We start from the raw sequence: 18,724 nt of genomic DNA on the forward strand, positions 1-18,724 counted from the left end.
AAAGGCTAATGAATCAGAAATTTATCTCCTACTTAAGCAATATTTGTATTAACGATTTAATACCATTTTCCTGGTATAACTAACAAGATGTGTAAGATTTCATGAGAATTTTCCTTTGAGGTAACATTTATAACGATAAAATATTATGCGATTTCCTGTCTACTCACCTGACCGCCTGACGGGGCCATCGCGTTAATCTTGGCCAGGAGCTTCTTGCCCTGCATGTCAAGTTCCTCGATGGGCAGCTTTGTGATCTTCTTGCGCATCTCGTTGTGGTGGTCAATGGCATGCCTGGCCAGAGGCACGTCTTCGGCGAAGTCGTTTCTGTTGAGGTCCTCCTGCAGATCGTCGATCCGATCGGCCATGTCACCGGCCTGCCAGAAGAAGTCCTCGATGGCCAATCGGGCGTCCGTCCACTGCTGATGGTCGTACAACTGCTGGCCCTCAAAGTCCCCAGTTAGCTGATGGCTTTCAGCGATTTTGTTAAGGGATTCAATCGACACCGTCGTCGTCTCGAACTTGTACTTGTGCGAGGAGATCGAGGCGCGCTGCTTCTGCCAGAAGTTGTCCGGCTTGATGATCACCACGTTGTGGATATTCGCACTGAAGTGCTCCTGCAGCACCTTCAATATAGTCTTCACGTTGGTGGAGCAGTTGCCATTGCCGCGCATGTCGATGATGACTGTGAATCCGAGGTTCTTGGCGGCGTCGCTGCGAAAGAAGCCAGGTGAAAGGTGTGTTCGGTTAGAGAGAGCGATCGAAAGAGAGCATTAAAACGGTGAAGTACACTGTAACTTATTTGGAGTGCATAAAATAAAATGTTTATTATTAATATATTGTTTAATAAACAGCAAGTCCTACACTTTGTTTAAGCTTTCGTTTAAAATCTTTTTATAGGCATTTTAAATTTAAAGTAAGTTTTGCTGAATATATGATTTCTCATTCAGGAACGAATCTAAATGAGTTCTGAGGTATCTTATTTCAAGAATCTAATACTAACGTTTTATATCTGGATTTGTAATTATTAATGCCGTCCCTAACTTGATCTACTATTACTAGATACAGACTTTAAATTCTGACAAGCATTCAGTATTTTCATCATTAGAAAGTCAAAAACGGTCAGAATATAGAATGTCATACCTTGGGTCCAGGCTCAAAAAGTACATTTTTAGAGATTTTTCGTAAATTTGTATGATGTTCAAAAAATGCGAAAACCGGTCTGGCCCGATTTGAGGCTGGAATTTTCAGTATTTTGTCTATAACAAAGCCAATAATGGTCGGAAAATGGAATGTTATATCTCGTTAAGCTTGTTTTTCATACTATTTTCAAAATATTGAAATCCCATTCAAATCTGAAGGAAAAAATATTTTTTCAATTTTTCGAAAAAATGATGATGGTACCCCTTACAAAAAAGTGAAATTTCACAAAAAATTAAATTTCCGAAAATCATCTATACAATCACATAAAAAGTTTGTTTAGGTCGTTAGCTGCACAAAACAGTCTTTCTTTTGGTTCTGCGTCTTCTCTTGACAAAATTATAAGCAAAGTTATAGAAAAAAAATATCTCAAATTTTACTAAAAAGTCACAATTTTATTTTCCGCCCAAAATATCAGTATTTTTCTCATTACAGAGCCAAAAATGATCGTAACATGGAAAGTTATACCTCATTGAGTTCGTATTTAAATTCCTCGTCGAACTGTGTACCACACTCAAAAAGTGATTTTTTTGAGAATTTTCGTAAATTTTTATGATGTTCAAAAAACGCGAAAGCCGATTTGAGGCTCGAAATATCAGTATTTTGTCTATAACAAAGCAAAAAATTGTCGGAATTTGGAATGTAATACGTCGTTGAGCTTGTTTTTCAATCTATTTTCAAAATATTCAAGTGGCGTTCAAATCTGAAAACAAAAATATTTTTTGAATTTTTCGAGAAAATGATGATGGTACCCTTACAAAAAAGTGAAATTTTACAAAAAATTTAATTTCCGAAAATCATCTCTACAATCACAAAGAAAGTTTGTTTAGGTCGTTAGCTGCACAAAACAGTCTTCCTTTTGGTTCTGCGTCTTATTTTCACAAAGTTATAAGAATAACACTAGGGAAAAATATCGCGAATTTTACTCAAACGTCACAATTTTGATTTTCAGTCCAAAATATCAGTATTTCCCTCATTACTGAGCCAAAATTGCTCAAATTACGGAATGTTATACCTCGTTGAGTTCGTATTAAAATTCCCCGTCAAACTGTGTACCACACTCAAAAAGTGATTTTTTTTTAGATTTTTGCTAAATTTTTATGATGTTTAAAAAATGCGAAAATCGGTTCTTTCCCGATTTGAGGCTCAAAATATCAGTATTTTCTTTATTACAACGCCAGTAATGGTCGGAAAACGGGATGTTACATCTCGTTGAGCTTGTTTTTCATACTATTTTCAAAATATTGAAGTCCCATTGAAATCTGAGAAAAAAAATATTTTTTCAATTTTTCGAAAAAAAGATGATGGTACCCCTTACAAAAAAAGTGAAATTTCACAAAAAATGTAATTTCCGAAAATCATTGCCATACCCACATAGGAAGTTTGCTGGGATCGTAAGCTGCACAAAACAATCCTCCTTATAGCTGTCAGTCTTATTTTGACAGAGTTATAAGCATAATACTAGTAAAAATATCGGAAATTTCGCTAAAAAGTTGTAATCTGGATCCATGCTCAAAATATCAGTAACTAAATTTGGGACGACACCAAAGTAAAGTAATGTTGGGCAGGTCCAAGTTTTTTTCACAGTGCAGCGTCTTCACTGATGTACGTGAGTGAGAGTGTCGTGGATCGGACTTGGTTCGTTGCTCTGTTTACGCCGCTTGCATAAATTATGACAGCACGGCTTCTTCTATGGTCTGAGGTCGGTTTCTATTGCTCTGACACCAATTTCAGCTAATAATTTCCTACACACCTCCCCCCAATGACCGCCCAACGCTCTGATTTGCATTCCTCTTGAATTTTAATCGCTCCATTAACTATAAATATTTCTTTCATTGATGTCTGCGCAACTCCGCCCCCTTCGATTCCGCCTGTTATTCCTATTGTTCCCTCTGTTCTGCCGCTACTTCTTGGCCGGTTCTCGACTCTCGGTTCCCGGTCTTAACCACGTTATCTTCTCGTGTTTATACATATGTCGTGCGGTTGCTGGATTGATGGGCATTTCTAGGGGTTTAGCCCCCGAAGAACAATGCGAAAATGAAGAGGCGTCTTTTCGAATGCATTTTATAGCCGGGAAAGTTTCCCTTCCAACACGAAAGTCTTTGGGAAACCAGAACTTTGGTGTTCCAAATGGCTAACCCCTCCATAAAAGTTCTCAAACCCTTCCGGAACTTCTTATCGTGCGACGTATCTGGAAATTTTGTATATTTTTCTGGAGGGGCATGGGCAACTTTTTTGATGACTAATAAAACCCTCGAAACGGGCGATTCGATATCAAAAATGTATCTGAGACAGGGAGACAGAAAAAGTGTCGCCCGCATTCTAAAGTCGTCGACAAAAAAGAAAAGAAAACCAAACACAAAGTCCAATCAAAAATCGTTTATTTAACCCATAAATCCGAGGCCTTTTTCGAGGGTGCAGGGGTGTGGATATACCCCCAAAGGAAGTCCACGGAATGGACGTGTCTAAAATGCTGAGAACTCCCTCGATTCACGGAATTTGCATTGACGACAGCAGCAAGAAGACGCCTTGACTTCGGTTGCCAATTTGGCCGAGTCTCGGGAACAGAGAGACAAAGGCACAAACAGGCGCAGAAATAAACAAAAAGTGTTTCACGCCAAAGCAAATAAACAAAAACAAAAGCGAAACATAAACGAAGGCAAAGCAAAACAAAAACGGAGACTAAACAATTGGAAACGAATGCTGGGATACCCTAAAAAGTGATTTACCACAGCACAGTACATCAGAATCAGGATTTAAGTTTTAGTTAGCAAGATGATTAGCAAACATAATTAAATTTCACATTTAGTTAACCGCTTAATACTGATTTAAACTGATCTAATAGATGTCTAATTAATCAAAGTTAAAAGTTACCAAAAACCCAATGGTAGGGTATAATATCAAAGCCAAGCCAGCATAGGGGCAGCAGAACCTCGAAGAAAGAAAATCAAAGATAAAGCGCACAGTGGGCAAACTGCCAGAACGGAGCCCAAATTCCGTGGATGGCGGTGATGCGATAAGGGAAAGCCAGTACCACTTTGTATATTTGGAATATGGACTCCAACGACGACGGCGTCGTCGATTTGCTTATCGGGCGAACCTGAAGTGTCTGGCATGGATCCATTATTTGTGTTTTTCCTCATTTCTGAGCGGGGGATCCAGTGAAAAGCGGGTCACTGATAATACAATGCTCCGCTTGTTAGTCGACTGATAACAACGAAATGGGATACGGCGTGGGAATTCGTGTCGATTCCAGTGATTCACGGCTGGCGAAAAGTTGTTAGCTGAAATAACTTAATATCGCGCCATGATTGCGCCAATGAGCATGACTAAATGGGCGAGGAACGTGTGTTTCTGCCTTTCTCAATGATTGGGGAATGTGTGATGTCTTCTGCTTTTCCACTTCTCCAGCAGATACTATTTTTCATCAGATACTCTTGTCGTGTGTCGCAATCTTGGGTCGCCATCATCATCAACTCGAGGGTCTTATTATCATTCCGAGTTTGTTGCCGTTGGCAGCCATCTCGATAGCAGCTCTCTAGCCGTAGCAAGAAGTCCATCAACTTTATAGTTCTTTTGGCTCAAACGATGAGGGAACTCGCGAAGGGTATTTCCGAGTTCAGATATAAAATGTAGGAAAAGTTACCCAAGTTAAATGGTCAAGGTTCTTCGGGCTTAAGCATTATTTGCCTTTTTAGCGATACAACTTGGTTCGATATTTAATAACTACTCTTTAATTTTTGTTGAATAATTATATATAATTATTTTCCTAGCAGAACGGAAACTTCTGAAGCAGTTGAAGCTTAATTTCCAGCACTTAAAACCGAAACTAATTCTCAAAAACTTTTCAATCTTCTTAATCCAACGAACTCATTTATCTAGTAAAGAAAATCCTCTAAATCTTTTGTTCAATTTAATTAACCAAAGTCATTCGGACATGTTCATTGTTATCGAAGCACCACTGTTCGCCCAAATTACCCTTTCTTTCCTTTCTTTCTCGTTTTATGGCTCATTTTGGTTTTTGTTGTGGTTTTTTAGTGTTCGAGCGAGGCAGCAGCAAAAAATATTCGCATTCTTTGAGCTGAGGTCTTAAAGTCTTTGGAAGCCGGTCCCCGGTTTTTGCCCATATGTATGCGTTCGTATCTGTGTTTCTTCTGGCGTTTCTTCTTGCTTCTTGGTGCTTTCTTTATCGCACGGATTTATGCAACTTTTGTTGCTGCCAGTTTTTATTTAAAAATATTTACTTTTATGACTTTTTTAACCCGGCCTGGCCCTCTTTTGCCACCCATTTCAACCCGCACTCTTGCGATTCAATGTCAACAGCAGCCAGCGGTGAAACAGATGGGTGTACGCGGAGTAAAAGAGAGGGCGAGGCAAGAACAATGTGCGTGCTGTTCTTGCAATCGTCTGACGATGATGATTCATAAAAATGCGACTGCAGGCGGACGACTATAACAGGAAAATCAAGTGGAATGTGGCACTGCAGCTGCAGCAGCTGCTTCTCCCTCCCTCTCCCCTCTTCTTTCGACCACCCCCTGCTTCCTCCCCCTATTCAGAAAACATATACGATATATAGGTGCGGGTGAGGCGACGACGTCGCGACTCTACCGAAATTGCAAACGAAGCGCAGCCAGCGATGTCGCGACGTCAGCTGACACAATGGGTAGCCATTGTACTGGTACAGTGAGTCCCCGTAATATGAAACCCCGCTGTTAGGACTGCGGTTAAGCAGAATTATACAAGGCCAATTCTGGTTTAAAATACTTGGCTTGGAGCTATGGGTAAAGTATGAATCATATTGCTATAAGAAAAGATATTTCCACTAAAACGAGTGATGACTGTATAATAAATACAAAATTCAAGAGGCTGGAGAAATTTTGAACTAGTGCCGCCAAAGGCAACATTGCAGTATAAATACCTAGCAACTTGACGTTCTCAATTCGAATAAATTGAAACTAAAGCCTGAGATCATGCAATTCACTTTAAGCTCAAACTTTAATTGCACCAAACTAAGCTGGACGTTTTTATAAGGAAAAATGTGATCTAATAAAAACATATCTGTTCTGTCAACTGAAAAATGTAAATTTTCATTGGGTGCCAGATGATTTGGGTGAATCATTTCAAGTTCCAAGAATATTTTGGGATTTATTTAGATGTCGTAAAACCTAATGGTGATGAAAATGCCTACGAAAAACCTAAATGCATATGCTGCAGATTATGTATAGAAAGCATGACAAATCCAACAAGAAAAGCAATAAAATTAAATATTTACATTTCTTAAATAGTTCAAATACCGTGCGATGTAAGGGTCTGACCCACAATTCTATTAATCTAAGTATTACCCAATAGATATTGCTGTTCTATACTAATCTAAATAACGTAATCAGAGAGTTTGAGTATTTCACTCGTATCATGGTTAATGATTATTTAACAATAACTTAACGATTATTAGTATTTATTAGTCCAGTGTGTTCACGCCGTAGAGAAATTTATTTTTAAATTGTAATCAGCTTGTTTACAACTTTTCTGTCAAAGAGGATAAAATACTATTTATAAGTCACAAAATGATCTAATCAGTAAGAACTGTCATTCACTAGTGTTATTTCTATAAGGGGAAATGGCTATAACTTATTTATATATCCATTTTAATAATCGAACTTATCTTGCTATCTTTATTATCTTATCCAAATGGGATAAGCATAATTGATGTAACTCTTTAGAAAAGCGAACAACCTCGCAGTCAGGAGACTGATCCTATCAGAAATTAACCAGTTATAGATGTCGAGACTTACCTGGGAATGCCTATCAGGTAGCTGAGGAGTCGCCGCAGATCCTCCGGCTTTAGTCGATCTCTGCGGGGCGTGGCCGGGAAGCAAAGGAGCGGTCCGCCGCGACGATCCCGTCCGCCCGTGAGAAAGACCACCCGTTCCTGGAGAAGGGTTAGGAGATCCCGGGCCCTCTGGCCATCCATTCTGGCGAGAGGGGGTTAATTGGGACTGAGTGGAGGGGCGGCTTGTCGCCGAAAGGTTAATCACTGGTTGGATGGAGGAGATCTAGGGGATCTCCGGATCTCCGCCCGACGTTTAATCCGATGATGGGCACTGCAGCATAACGAATTCCAGCCTCGAATTTCACTTGGCTAACAGTACTATTAGTTATTATTAGGATCCGCTGCCTTTATTCATTGATTTTCGCGAATTTCTCGCTGGCATTTTCATGGTCACTCTTTGTTGTTGTGTTTGCTGCGGTTTTTTCGTATGTTGTGTGTTTGTTTGTTTGTGTGGGTGGAAAATGAATGGAAAGACGGAGAAGCGGATTAGCAATTGGTATTTCAGAGGATTTTCTACATTTCGCTCACTATTTGCATATAATTCATGAGGTTTTTCTTATTTTTAGATAGAAAAGTGGAGTTTTTTTCTTCAGTCACCCTCGCACTTTTCTGCGAGTGGGAGTGAGAGGGAGATACAAACAGACAAACACACGCACACACGCGCACAGGGGTGCACACGTACATATATGGTATATACACATATGTACTCCCGTTAAATGTCATAAATCACACGCAAACATAAAAACATCAAATAAAACTCGCTCAAACACAGACATTTTCCTTTCCTTTTTCCCAAAAACAACACGCACTCGAACATTTGATTCTGCAAAACGGCCACAAATCCACAATCTTTTAATTGCCTTAATTTTAACACAAACTCCAGATGTATATATAGCCGTGTTTATATGTATATGTACATCTGTATCATCACATCATCTTGGCTCTTCTTCTTGCCACTGCTTGTGCCACCAAATTGATTTTTTTCACTCGCTCTGCTTTTGTTTTGCACTTGAGTTTCCCTTGGGAAAGCCACCAAATTACCGTTGCACGCAATTCGCCAAACGTCGCGCACTAAACTATATCTTTCATTTTTCAAGAAGCGGTGATTTTCGGAAGGGCGCTCTCCGTTTGTTTAAACAAATTGGATTTTGCGAAATGCGGTAGTGTTACCAGAAGAGGGGCAGCCGTCAATCCCTCAGGCTTTTAATGTCCTAAAATATCTTTATTTGGGAAGTTATCTGGTCACACTCAACGGATTTTCTATGGCGGTTAAGAGTCAGTGCTACCAACTATAGCCGAAAATGGCCAGATCAAATAGACAGAAGTAGCTAGATTGTTGGTGTATTTCATAGACTTTTCTGCGTGTTAAAAATCATAAGTATGCATAAATAGTAAGAAGGTATAATTGTATGTACACCAAGCCAGCTAAATTTCAGTAATTTTGTATAGATTTGCTTATTTGATATGGCTTTATTTACATGCTCTCAAAAGCTTGATGATATATGATATATATGAGCTATCGATTGTCTGACCACTCTCGGAAGCTCAATGCTAAATTCTCACACATCAGCGACGGTCACACTGATTACATTGTTTTGCTTGTGTTGAATTTTTTGTGCAAAATAAATTAAATAAAATTCCTGCAAACATTTTACGAAAAATCAAGAACTCGTTCCGTCAGCGCAAGAAGAAGATCCGCCCGCGGCAGGCCACGCCCCCACTGGCAGCAGCCCCCTCTGCCGGAAGTTCCGCCAGCTTCTACAATTTCGTCTCGTGGAGCACCCACTTTACGCGGGAGGAGCACCCTGGTCCTAGGGATTGTAAGGGCAACTGTTTCAAGATGGAGAGCAACCTGAACAGGATCATTCGGGAGTCAGCCAAGCTGAAGCTCAGCGGGCAGCTCAGCAAATACACCAATGTGATGAAGGGTGAGCAGATTTGAAGTTGGATTTCTTATTGGACAAACATTCATTAGTTTCCTAATCAGTTTCTGCTTAAGTATGATTCATAGGCAAACAGTCTCGTCATCAAACCCATGTAATTGTATAAACAGTTCATATCGCTTTTATTTCAATGGAATTTCATTAAAATACAATATAATTGCCCATCCTAATCCGTTGATTTTCTAGGATGGCAGTACCGCTGGTTCACAGTAGACGCAAAGACAGGATCGCTGAGTTACTACCTGTGCGACTCCTCGACGGTGGGCGACGACATTGCTCCCTCGCCCCATGTCCTCGCCAGTGCTCCTAGGGGGCAGGTTCAGTTGGCTGGAGCTGTGGTTTATCCAAGTGACGAGGACTCCAGGACCTTTGCCATTGCCTGCGCTTCCGGCGATACTGTAAAACTAAGGGCCAACGATGCCAGGGCCAGGCAGGAGTGGGTGGACGGACTGCGAGCGGTGGTCGAGAGCCACACGAAGGCCATGGACATCAGCAACTCGTCGCCACTGCCACCGCGGGAGCTGCTTGCCGCCTCCGATGCCATGGTTTCAGCTCGCCAAGCTTTGTTTCTCACGGAACAATGGTATTTAACAATATAAAGTTTATTGTTCATTCAATTCCCCATTTCCCTCTACTCATATTAATCGCCCGATCCCATTCCAGTAACGCTTCTCTGGCCAGGGCCATCGAGAGCATCGACTGTGCTTCCTTCTCGCCGACGGATCCCGATCTTCTTTTGCTCAAGGCGATCTCGACGGCAAGCACCCAGTGCCTGCATCAGTGTTTGGGGTTGCTACAACGCCACCAGGAGATCAATCAGCCGCCGGCGGAGTCCGTGCCCCTCGTGCTCTGATATCCAAAGATAGATTCCAGTATCCAGTATGATATAGCCCAATAAACACTAAGTCAAAAAGCAATTCAAGAAAAGAGTGCCGAAGAGAGCGGTGAAGGTTGGTAAGCAATAAGAAGACTTTCGGGGTTGGGTTACTTTTCAATGTTTTTATAAAATACTTTTGTTCGTTTCGGTTTTCCATTTCCGTTTTTCGTTTTTCGCTTTTAGATTTTTGTTTTTTGGATTAATTAGAACATTCATTTCGACATTTAAAGTTAATTTGAACATAAAGTTTGCACTAAAGTTTATAGAAAATGTTGAGTTTTGGACTTGGACTTGGACGCTTGTTCCAGATCGTACAAAGATACACAATATCCAGGAGATTTCTAACCGCTAACTCTTGCCATTGTTTATATTACATCCTATTCCGAAAGTAATTCGTTAAGTTTCGATACGTTTGGAACATCAAAGTCTATTGGGGACCGGGGATTACATAGATGCTTATATATCGTGTGTGTGTTTATATACGGGCTATGGCTATGGTAGATGTTCTTGCGTATGCAAAAATAGTTGTGTTTATCCATTATCGTAATTAACTCTCGTCCGATTAATCATCAAATTGTGTGCTTGCCAAACGAAACGTTGCCGAAAGTGTATGCCTAAATGGGTTAAACCAAAAGTTATACTCGTACTCATGTCTCGATATCGTCGTCTCGATATCCAATCCTTATAATGTCGCCAGACTTGTCAAATAAACCAACGAACCGTGCTGCGAATCCCTGGCCTAGCTCTTCGCCGGGACAGAAGCGGAGCAGAGTCCAAATTAAGGCTAGAAAAGGCACTTTAGACGGGGATCTAGTGTGGGGGCTAAGGGGGTTAGTTCTCGGGGTCTTCTACTTGGGAGTCCAATAATCTCAAATTAGGGGCCACGAGCTCGACCGGGTCGCAGCAGGAGTCGCTATAAAAAATTTCGCTTCTAAATTTTGTCTAAAAATTTTGCTTGTAAAAATACGTTTAAAAAAGTTCGCTTGTTTCGTTATTTGTTTCATTCTTTTTACAAATTTTGTTTGCGGTGTGTTCATCGCTGAATTTAATTCCGAAAGGCATTTTTTGTGAATTTCTTTTTCGTTATCGTTAAGCCTAAACATTAAATTTAGTTGATTCCATTTGTGTTTTCCTTTTTCCTTTTTTCTTTTTGTAATTTTGTACATTTTTCATTCTCGCTTCTTGTAAATTAAAGACTAAACAAAGGTCGGGCACACAATCACCAAGTTAAATCCGCTTAAACTCTTTTGATTCTTCACATTAATTAATATTATGCTGCTGGGTTGGATTCGGTTTAAATTGAAATATCTGCTCGGTTGGTTTCTGTGGAATGTTCCTCCGCCGTTGCTTACAACTAAAGAGATCGATCGCTATTTATTTAGTTAGACTGATGGACTATAACATAATAATACTTCAATTTTGATTCAATAAGTACGCTAGGCATAGAAACTAGGTGGCGAAGATCGCGTGGAGGAAACTAGAGTAAGACTGCCGGATGTGCCCTTATACCTTGGCTAACATGGTTATTGATTTACATTTTTAGCATTAAGGAAACAAAATATTTAAAGCTTATGTTTAAATTCGTTTGGATATCAAGTTTACGAACTGAAGATCAATAGAAACCTTTTACATCTAGTTTATGTACATACTTTCGGTTATATTTATCATGGAATCAAAGGATCGATGTTATATTTAATAGGATGATTATGTTCTATTGAAAGTATTCAAAATCAGGGAATGCTGATTACAATTTCGAAGTATCCTTTCAGTTTTAGCTTCAAATATCTGTAAACCTTCCTTATAGTTTTATTTGAAAAGATTACTTAGTTCCGATTTAGTCAGTTAACCAAGGTATAGGTGCACATGAGTCCAGTAGAGCTGTTGGTGCTCCTGGATTTAGTTCACTCTTTATCATTTCATAACTTTCCCTTTTCATTTTCTTCATTTCAAACCCTTCTTACTCGCTAGTGGTGGTGATGGGTTCTACTTTGATGCCACCACTGCTCGAGGAACTGGGTACATCAGCGCCCGCGGCCGTTGGAGGTCCCCCGGCCGATCTGTCGGGCGGAGCAACTGCCGCTGCAGCTGAGGAAGAGGACGATGAGACACTGGCGCCAACCAGTTCAGCCAGATCCTCGGCGAAAAGTCGGCTGGGCGAGAACTCCCGCTTGTAGCCGGCCATGTCCAGGCCAAGATCGCCGAGCGGGGAGTGCAGACGAGGAGTTTCGCTGCGTAGCGGACTGCCTTTGGCCTTGGGCGGATGCTGGCCCATCGCGGAGGAGGCTGAGGAACTGGAGCTGGCACCGAAACCGGCCTTGTGGGGGACCTGATGGCCCCCCTGATGATGCTGCTGCTGCTGCTGATGGTGGTGCAAGTGGGCCTGTTGCTGTTGCAGGTGGAGCTGTTGCAGGTGATGATGAGCAGCCTGCTGTTGCTGGTGGTGCGCAGCCTGCTGCTGCTGCTGGTGGTGCAGTGCGACGGCCATGCTGGGCGGCAGATTCGGCAACAGGCCAGCGGGACCGCAGGGCGAGGGTGCATGCCTTGGCCCGGAGCCGCTACTCAAGGCTGGCGATATGCTGGCCCTACCTCCGCCCGCTCCTGGCACCCCCACTCCGCCTCCCACTCCCGGATGAGGCGGCAGATTAAACAAACCAGGCGGAACGGGCGGCGGCCCCGCCTCCCCGTGCTGATGCTGCACGGCCGCTGCCATTTGCATCTGCTGCCGGATGTTGTGGGCCACGGCGGCCACCGCAGCGGCAGTTTCCTGCGACATGTGCTGGTCACCGGGCACGCCCACCCCGGACTGAGGGCCGCTGCCATTCGGGCAGGCCATGGAGCTGGGTGTTCCTGCCAGGGCGCCACTTGCGCCGGGGTAACTCAGAGGGAGGTCCTGCAAGGGAAACGCGGGCTAACCCGAGAGAAGTTAGTTCAATTCATGGAGCAGTCTTCCCTATACAGTATACTAAGCGAAGCTGCATTTTCCGCGAAAGAAAATCAAGAAAACTTATCAAGATCTCGAATGGAAAGAAATGTAAGTTTTTATATGGCTTTTACTCCGCCAGCTAGGTGATTCTTCAAAAAAAATATTAAGAAAATGGCTGAGAGACCTAAATTTAATTGTGAAATTTTCAACGGGCAGCTTTGCGAACTATACTGCAGTAATTACCTACCGAATGTCGACCGTAGGGCGGCATGTGAGCAGCTAAGCTATCGTCCTTGATGTCCTTAGTGTCGCGAAAGACCACAGTCTTGATGACGCCCTTGATGTGCTCGTCGGGCCAGATGCCCAGGAGGATCCTCTGCGGTCTGCCACGGCCCTTGGGCCTCAAGTCCGGCCCGCCGTCAATGGAGGGTCCCAGCATATTGTGCACCCTGTTTGCGTAGAGGACGAACGTGGGATACGGGATGTCATATTTGCGGGCGGCCTGTGACAGGGATAGACCCTCCTTCAGCACACTGAAAATGGCCTCCGCCATGGTCTCGGGACGCCAGGACTTGAGAGGACCTCGCTCACGGAAGCGCATGTGGTGCATCAGATTCTGGTTGGTGTTCCAGCACTTCTGCCACATTGACTGCAGCTGGTACTGGTAGCTGTCTGCTGAAAGATCAAGAGGGGGCCAAGAACCACGATCAGATGGTTTCGAGCAGGTCGACTTGGTGGCTTTACAAACCTGCCAGCGTGGAACCGGTGGCGCCCATCCAGGCGTGCGAGTTCTCCATCATTTTGGCCTGCGGATGCGGAAAAAAGATATGAAATTCAAGCATGAGCAAAGTGAGGAAAAGAAAGAAGAAAGAACTTAGCTAAGGTAAGTGGTGCTTCAATTAATTGTGTGAATCGCTTTGGTTAGCGCTCGATGCGCCGTCTCCTCTTGTCTCGTCGAGTCCCGCCCACCTTTTGCCATTTGATTGACATGCAAAATCGACCTATTTTCGTTTAATTTCATTTTTTGTTCTTCGATATTGCCCATGTGTAATATGGGTTTATTGCTTCCATGGTGTTTTTGCAACAGATTGTGGATTTAGTGGGTATTGTATTTGCGAGTCATCCGATTTCACTTATTGGATCAGAAAAACAAAGAATTTCGATACTCTATATCTTTTTTGAAGTTGTTTCAGATTGAAACTTTTATTGTTTTAGGGAGAAATACTCTTTAGGTACTTAAAAGTACTCGCGTCTGTGCCTAAAACTATGATTTCCGATGAAGAACATGAACTAGACGGTAATATTTTGTTGCCTACTTTCAGACAGAAAAGGAAATATTAATATTTGTTTATATCCAAGTTTTGGTATGTTACTGCAATCCTATTGAAGGGGATTCTTGTTGTCCAAACTACAGTGGCTCCTGCACAGTGATGTTCTAATTCGATGGCAACGTCAACGATACATTTAACTGGCGGAGTGAACCTTCGAGTGGCGACTTGGCTGTCGTTGCTGCGGTTGTCTGTTTGCCGACTGTCGAGTGGCTTGCATCGAATTCACTAATTGCATAACAAAGTAACATTTGCATATTGTTCTACATATGTTAGTGGCTGGATTCAGGTTCGGATCCACCTTGTCGATAACTTCATTACAAAAATTCCCATGCAAGGGGGGAATGCGGGAAAAACAACAAGAGACTGAAGTGGTACTGGCTCAGGTGGGCACTTGTGCCCATTTAGCGTTAAGTATTACTTGTAACTTTTTGCCATGTGACTGACTGGGAGAGGAGCACTCCATTCCGTCCTTTCCATTGCCCCTGCACTCCGCCGTGGGCCAGACAATGTGGCGATGTTCTCAGAAATCGTTGCCTAGTTTTATGGGCCCCGAACATGCAATGGATGGATTTACTTTTCGGCTCATTACGCCGCAAACTATATATTATTCACAAGTTTTTCTTTTTAGCCGACTGAAATTGCTTTATTTGTATGGGGTGACTAATCCGACAGACTCCTAACGTCGCTATTTGTTCTGTAACAGCAAATATCCGTTTTCAGAACATCAGAATACCATATCACATATGTGTGTTGGATATACCATTAACTAAAACTTTAGATTTAAGTTTACTAAGTTTACTTAAAGTTGCTTTTCTAGATGATTACGAGGCTGCGCTTGCTAAATACTAGCGACTATTGAGACTAATCACGCTAATGCCCAAATCTGTCTCAAAACGCGGACGACAGATGGCGCTGCTCTGCGCTCGTGTGAGCCCGAATGGCACTATGTGAGTGAGTGTGTGTGTGTGTGTGGTTATCCAGCTGCAGTTGCCTTCAATAATACGCCACGCCAAATGCCAAATAATTTATTTATTATATGTGCAGCTGACCAAAGCTGACTGGACCTCACACACACACCCATACACACACAGACACACACATGCATATGGACGGAGGTATATATCCAGAGTCCTGAGTGAGATTTCATTACAACTCATTTGACAGTCTTGGTGCACTCCACGCTGCCAAAATGTCATAGCTGAGTGGCATGCATCGAAAGGGGGTTGCGGGGCGGTGGCACAGGGAGTTACCCAACATCCCCCAGATCCCCTTGCTTCCCCCGTTCCCACATCCAGCGGATTAGCGGACACGCATCGCGCACTGCTCCTACTTCACTCCCTCTAGTACAGGCGAACCTCAAACTATTGAACTATTGAATAAATTCCAGTTAAAGATCAAATTACTTCAAAATGTTTACTTAAGAACATTCCATTTTCCTTGTTCTTCTTAGCATCTTTACCAATACTGATTCTTCCATTAATCGTATATTCACTGTACCTCATTTGTGAGCCTCAACACGAAATTAAGCGAAATGAAGTTGACCACGCTTCGATTTTGGCATCAAAGCGAACCGTTACCGCTTGCTGCTTGACCCACCAGCCCCCTGCTTGACCACGCCCCCCCTGTCGCCCTATCCGCCTGGCACGCCCCCTGCCTTTGCCGGTGCACTTGCTGCATGCATTGTTAATACAATTCGAGTCCAACGTCAATAACCAAGTGCCACGAATGGACCATTAGTTGAGTTGCGTGGAGTTGAGTTGCGTTTCGCCCGATGCGGGCCCAGTCTATATGTCTATATGTCTGTATGAAATATCGGGAAGACCGCAGCAACCCCACCCACGCCTGGGCATCTGCATTTATGTATTCTATATATAATTATGCGGCTTAGCGATTGCTTTGCCTTGGCGGATTGCTCCAATCGGCCCCAAAATCCACGGCACTCAACTGCATTTGATGGCCTGCCTGTCTGCAGCGAATTTAATCAATACTAAAAACAGTTTCTTAAAGCTTGGATTTATTTGCCGGACTAAAACTTAGGCGTTCTCAAGCTGGAAGACATCGTTAGAGTTGATGAATTAATGTTGATCTAAGAGTTTCTGAAAGATTAGTGCGGAAAGGCCCGAGTCTAAGTTGGAACTTGAATCAATTTCGATTGAAAATGCATAAACTTTTGTGGTGATTGCATCAATTTTAGTTTAAGTACCTAAGCGCCACGCAAACTGCAATTGGGTCTTATTAAATCTGGTCTTAAAATGCCAGCAAATTTGAGTTCTTGTTAAACAAACTGCTTAGACTAGATGCCTTGTTGTTTTAAAACGGCTTAACCTTAATTTCGTTTCTGTGCGTTTCAATTTATTAATACAAATGATTAATGAGAGAAAATGGTGATTATTTCTGGGAAAACTGCCATGAAATATTAACAATTTAAGAACTATTAAAAACTTTCAGATATTTATGCTATTTTTATCTGAAAAGTAAAACTGATTTTAAGACATCTTTCCAAACCTGGAACCCCCCTTTAAGGGCTGACTTACGGGTTGCCCCAAATTGCATTACCCAGAAAACGTTGGGGCGTTCGCATCTTCCGCCATTTTCTGTCTGGAAACGCCCCATGTCACCAAGCCGGGAAGAAGGCGTTCCGTGCGAAACCGAAACCTTTTTTCCGAGTCAACCTCAGCCTTTTTGAGGCAGGTTCTCTAGCTAACCCTCAGCCAGATTTCTGGCCTCTAGTCAGGCGTTAAGACCGCATCAATTGGGCGTGAATGAGAAGTAACTCCCATCCAGGGACATCCCGTCCTGGCCCCAGAAAACAGTCCGAGTCAAGCGGCACTTGTGCGGCTCTTCTGAGGTTTTGGTTGCGGGGTGGCTGCCACAATTTCTGATTCGCTCAAGCAACAAGCCTCAGACGCAGTTGTTGTGGCAATGCAATTTAGCCAAATTCGCAGCAGGAAACGCCGGCGGAAGGCAAGGGCAACAAATGCTCTAAGGCCTAATACGCGGAGAGTGCCAGAAAAATATATTTAGACACGAGCTTAGGGGTAACAACAGAAGGTTACCCTGTATTAATAGATCAGATGTTAATAATAGTAAAGTAGCAATTGGAAGTAGTCTTTGGCAGTCAGTTTCATGTTTTCCATTACAGTTTTTACTAGCTTGTATGCCCAAAAGATATATCCTTGTTTCTAGTAAGAGTACCCTTTGCAAAACGAATCGAGTTTATTGGGGAGGAAGCGACTGCCTCATCCCCTAGACCGGATAGATTTTCCGTGAGTCACCCCTGCTTATTTTTTCAAGAAATTCCCCCTCTGCGCCGCGCAGGAAATTGTCAAGTGCCGGCCCAAAGTGTGTGGCTGCGATTGTGTGCGGGTGTGATTGGGTTCGTATTTGTGTAAAACCGAAAATTAATTAGCGTGAAAAGCATTATTGAAAGCCAACTCAAACAGGCTAAAAGCAAGTGGGGGAGGCCGAAACTTGCATTAGTTTTTCGGTCTAAGACCGAAGTCGGGCTCATTTCCTAGGCTTTTCCTCGAAAGCAGGAAGGAGCACATGTGGTTTAATTTGATTTAGTCGCAAAACTTGCAGCCAATACTCAACTTCATTAAAATTCTGCAGCAACTGAATCAAAATCAACTTGGGCCTCGTAGTTTTTGGCGCGCACTTTGCTACTTGAAACATCAATTACATCGCGGCCGATGGGTAGGGGGTGCTCCCATTTATAGGAATATATTTCCTATATCCTCTTGGAGTCCCCCCACTTGCCGCCCGGCGATATCCTGCAATGCTCAGCCCTTAGGCGCAGCCAACGAGTCGTTGTGGAGTGTGCTAGGATTTCACTTGAAAACTGCAATCAAGTGAATTTTGATATATATACACACACGGAGAAAAATCAAGAAAAACTTGTTGATGTTTAATGGCTTTATGACTGTCTTGAGGTATCTAAAATACTGCACGACTCTTTCTGTTGCTTCCTTATTGAAAAACCTTTTCGATATTCTAAACTTATGTTAAGAATAAGTATATAAAAGATAAAGACTGACATATCTTAATTAACTCCCAGTTTTCCCAGTGCATCTCCATGTGGAAAAACTTCATGGATTTAATAATCAAACCATTCGATGGTTAAAATGTTCCTCGAGCCGCTCTCCAGTTCCCTCGTCGAGCTTTCTCCGCTCTCGACTTGTTCGTCATTTCCTGTACAATTTTATTATATTTCATACATAACTGTTACCCCGTTACCCCGTTCCCCCGCCCATTTTCCCTCCTCCATATATATATATCTTTATATATATATCGACGGATATAACCCGGCGATAACAACAACACGAGAGCAGCAACCGGCGAACGTTGCCTGTAAAATTTATACAAAATACAAATCGTTCGCTACATTATGAGGAATACAGCTGCTCATTGGGAAGGGAGGGGAGTATGGAAGGGGTTATAGCGCAGGGAAGGGGCTATTCCGAGGGGACAGGAGGCGGGGCTAGGATAGTATTTGCTCATATGTTTGTTGCATTTAGCATTTTGCTCTGGGTGAGTGGAAATAAAGGAAAAATCAACGAATGCCAGCATGGAAGTGTTCAATAAATTTTTACCGCTGAGTTAAGCTTGAATGGGAATCAGGGG

At 42.6% G+C, this 18,724-nt stretch overlaps 3 protein-coding genes across 6 annotated transcripts in view; 1 reads left to right on the forward strand and 2 right to left on the reverse strand.

Annotated features, from left to right (window-relative positions):
* LOC108104683 (kalirin) overlaps window positions 1-8,201 on the reverse strand; it is a 41,160-nt gene extending 32,959 nt beyond the window's left edge. The window contains exons 1-3 of the mRNA XM_017210884.1: window positions 8,069-8,201; window positions 6,990-7,439; window positions 168-711 (exon numbers count right to left, since the gene is read on the reverse strand). Coding sequence (XP_017066373.1) covers window positions 168-711; window positions 6,990-7,168 — 723 coding nt within the window. The 5' untranslated portion in view covers window positions 7,169-7,439; window positions 8,069-8,201. The remainder of the gene's footprint in view (window positions 1-167; window positions 712-6,989; window positions 7,440-8,068) is intronic.
* A 414-nt stretch (window positions 8,202-8,615) lies between these two features.
* Window positions 8,616-9,887, forward strand: LOC108104620 (oxysterol-binding protein-related protein 11; the record flags this gene model as incomplete). The annotated part of the gene is made up of 3 exons (XM_017210793.1): window positions 8,616-8,955; window positions 9,157-9,553; window positions 9,634-9,887. Coding segments are annotated over 3 exons (927 nt in total), but the record flags the coding sequence as incomplete, so codon positions are not given.
* Window positions 9,888-9,972: 85 nt separating this feature from the next.
* Window positions 9,973-18,724, reverse strand: part of LOC108104729 (protein bric-a-brac 1) — a 56,872-nt gene continuing 48,120 nt past the window's right edge. Inside the window, exons 2-4 of one of the 4 annotated variants that reach the window (XM_017210966.1) lie at window positions 13,519-13,576; window positions 13,018-13,442; window positions 9,973-12,737 (exon numbers count right to left, since the gene is read on the reverse strand). In XM_017210966.1, coding sequence (XP_017066455.1) covers window positions 11,805-12,737; window positions 13,018-13,442; window positions 13,519-13,576 — 1,416 coding nt within the window. In that variant the 3' untranslated portion in view covers window positions 9,973-11,804. Of the gene's footprint in view, window positions 12,756-13,017; window positions 13,446-13,518; window positions 13,577-18,724 lie in introns of all 4 variants that reach the window. The other 3 variants (XM_017210964.1, XM_017210965.1, XM_017210963.1) reach the window with 3 other exon arrangements.

This window comes from Drosophila eugracilis, unplaced genomic scaffold, assembly GCF_018153835.1.
Source record: "Drosophila eugracilis isolate 14026-0451.02 unplaced genomic scaffold, ASM1815383v1 contig_2088, whole genome shotgun sequence".
NCBI classification, from domain to species: domain Eukaryota; kingdom Metazoa; phylum Arthropoda; class Insecta; order Diptera; family Drosophilidae; genus Drosophila; species Drosophila eugracilis.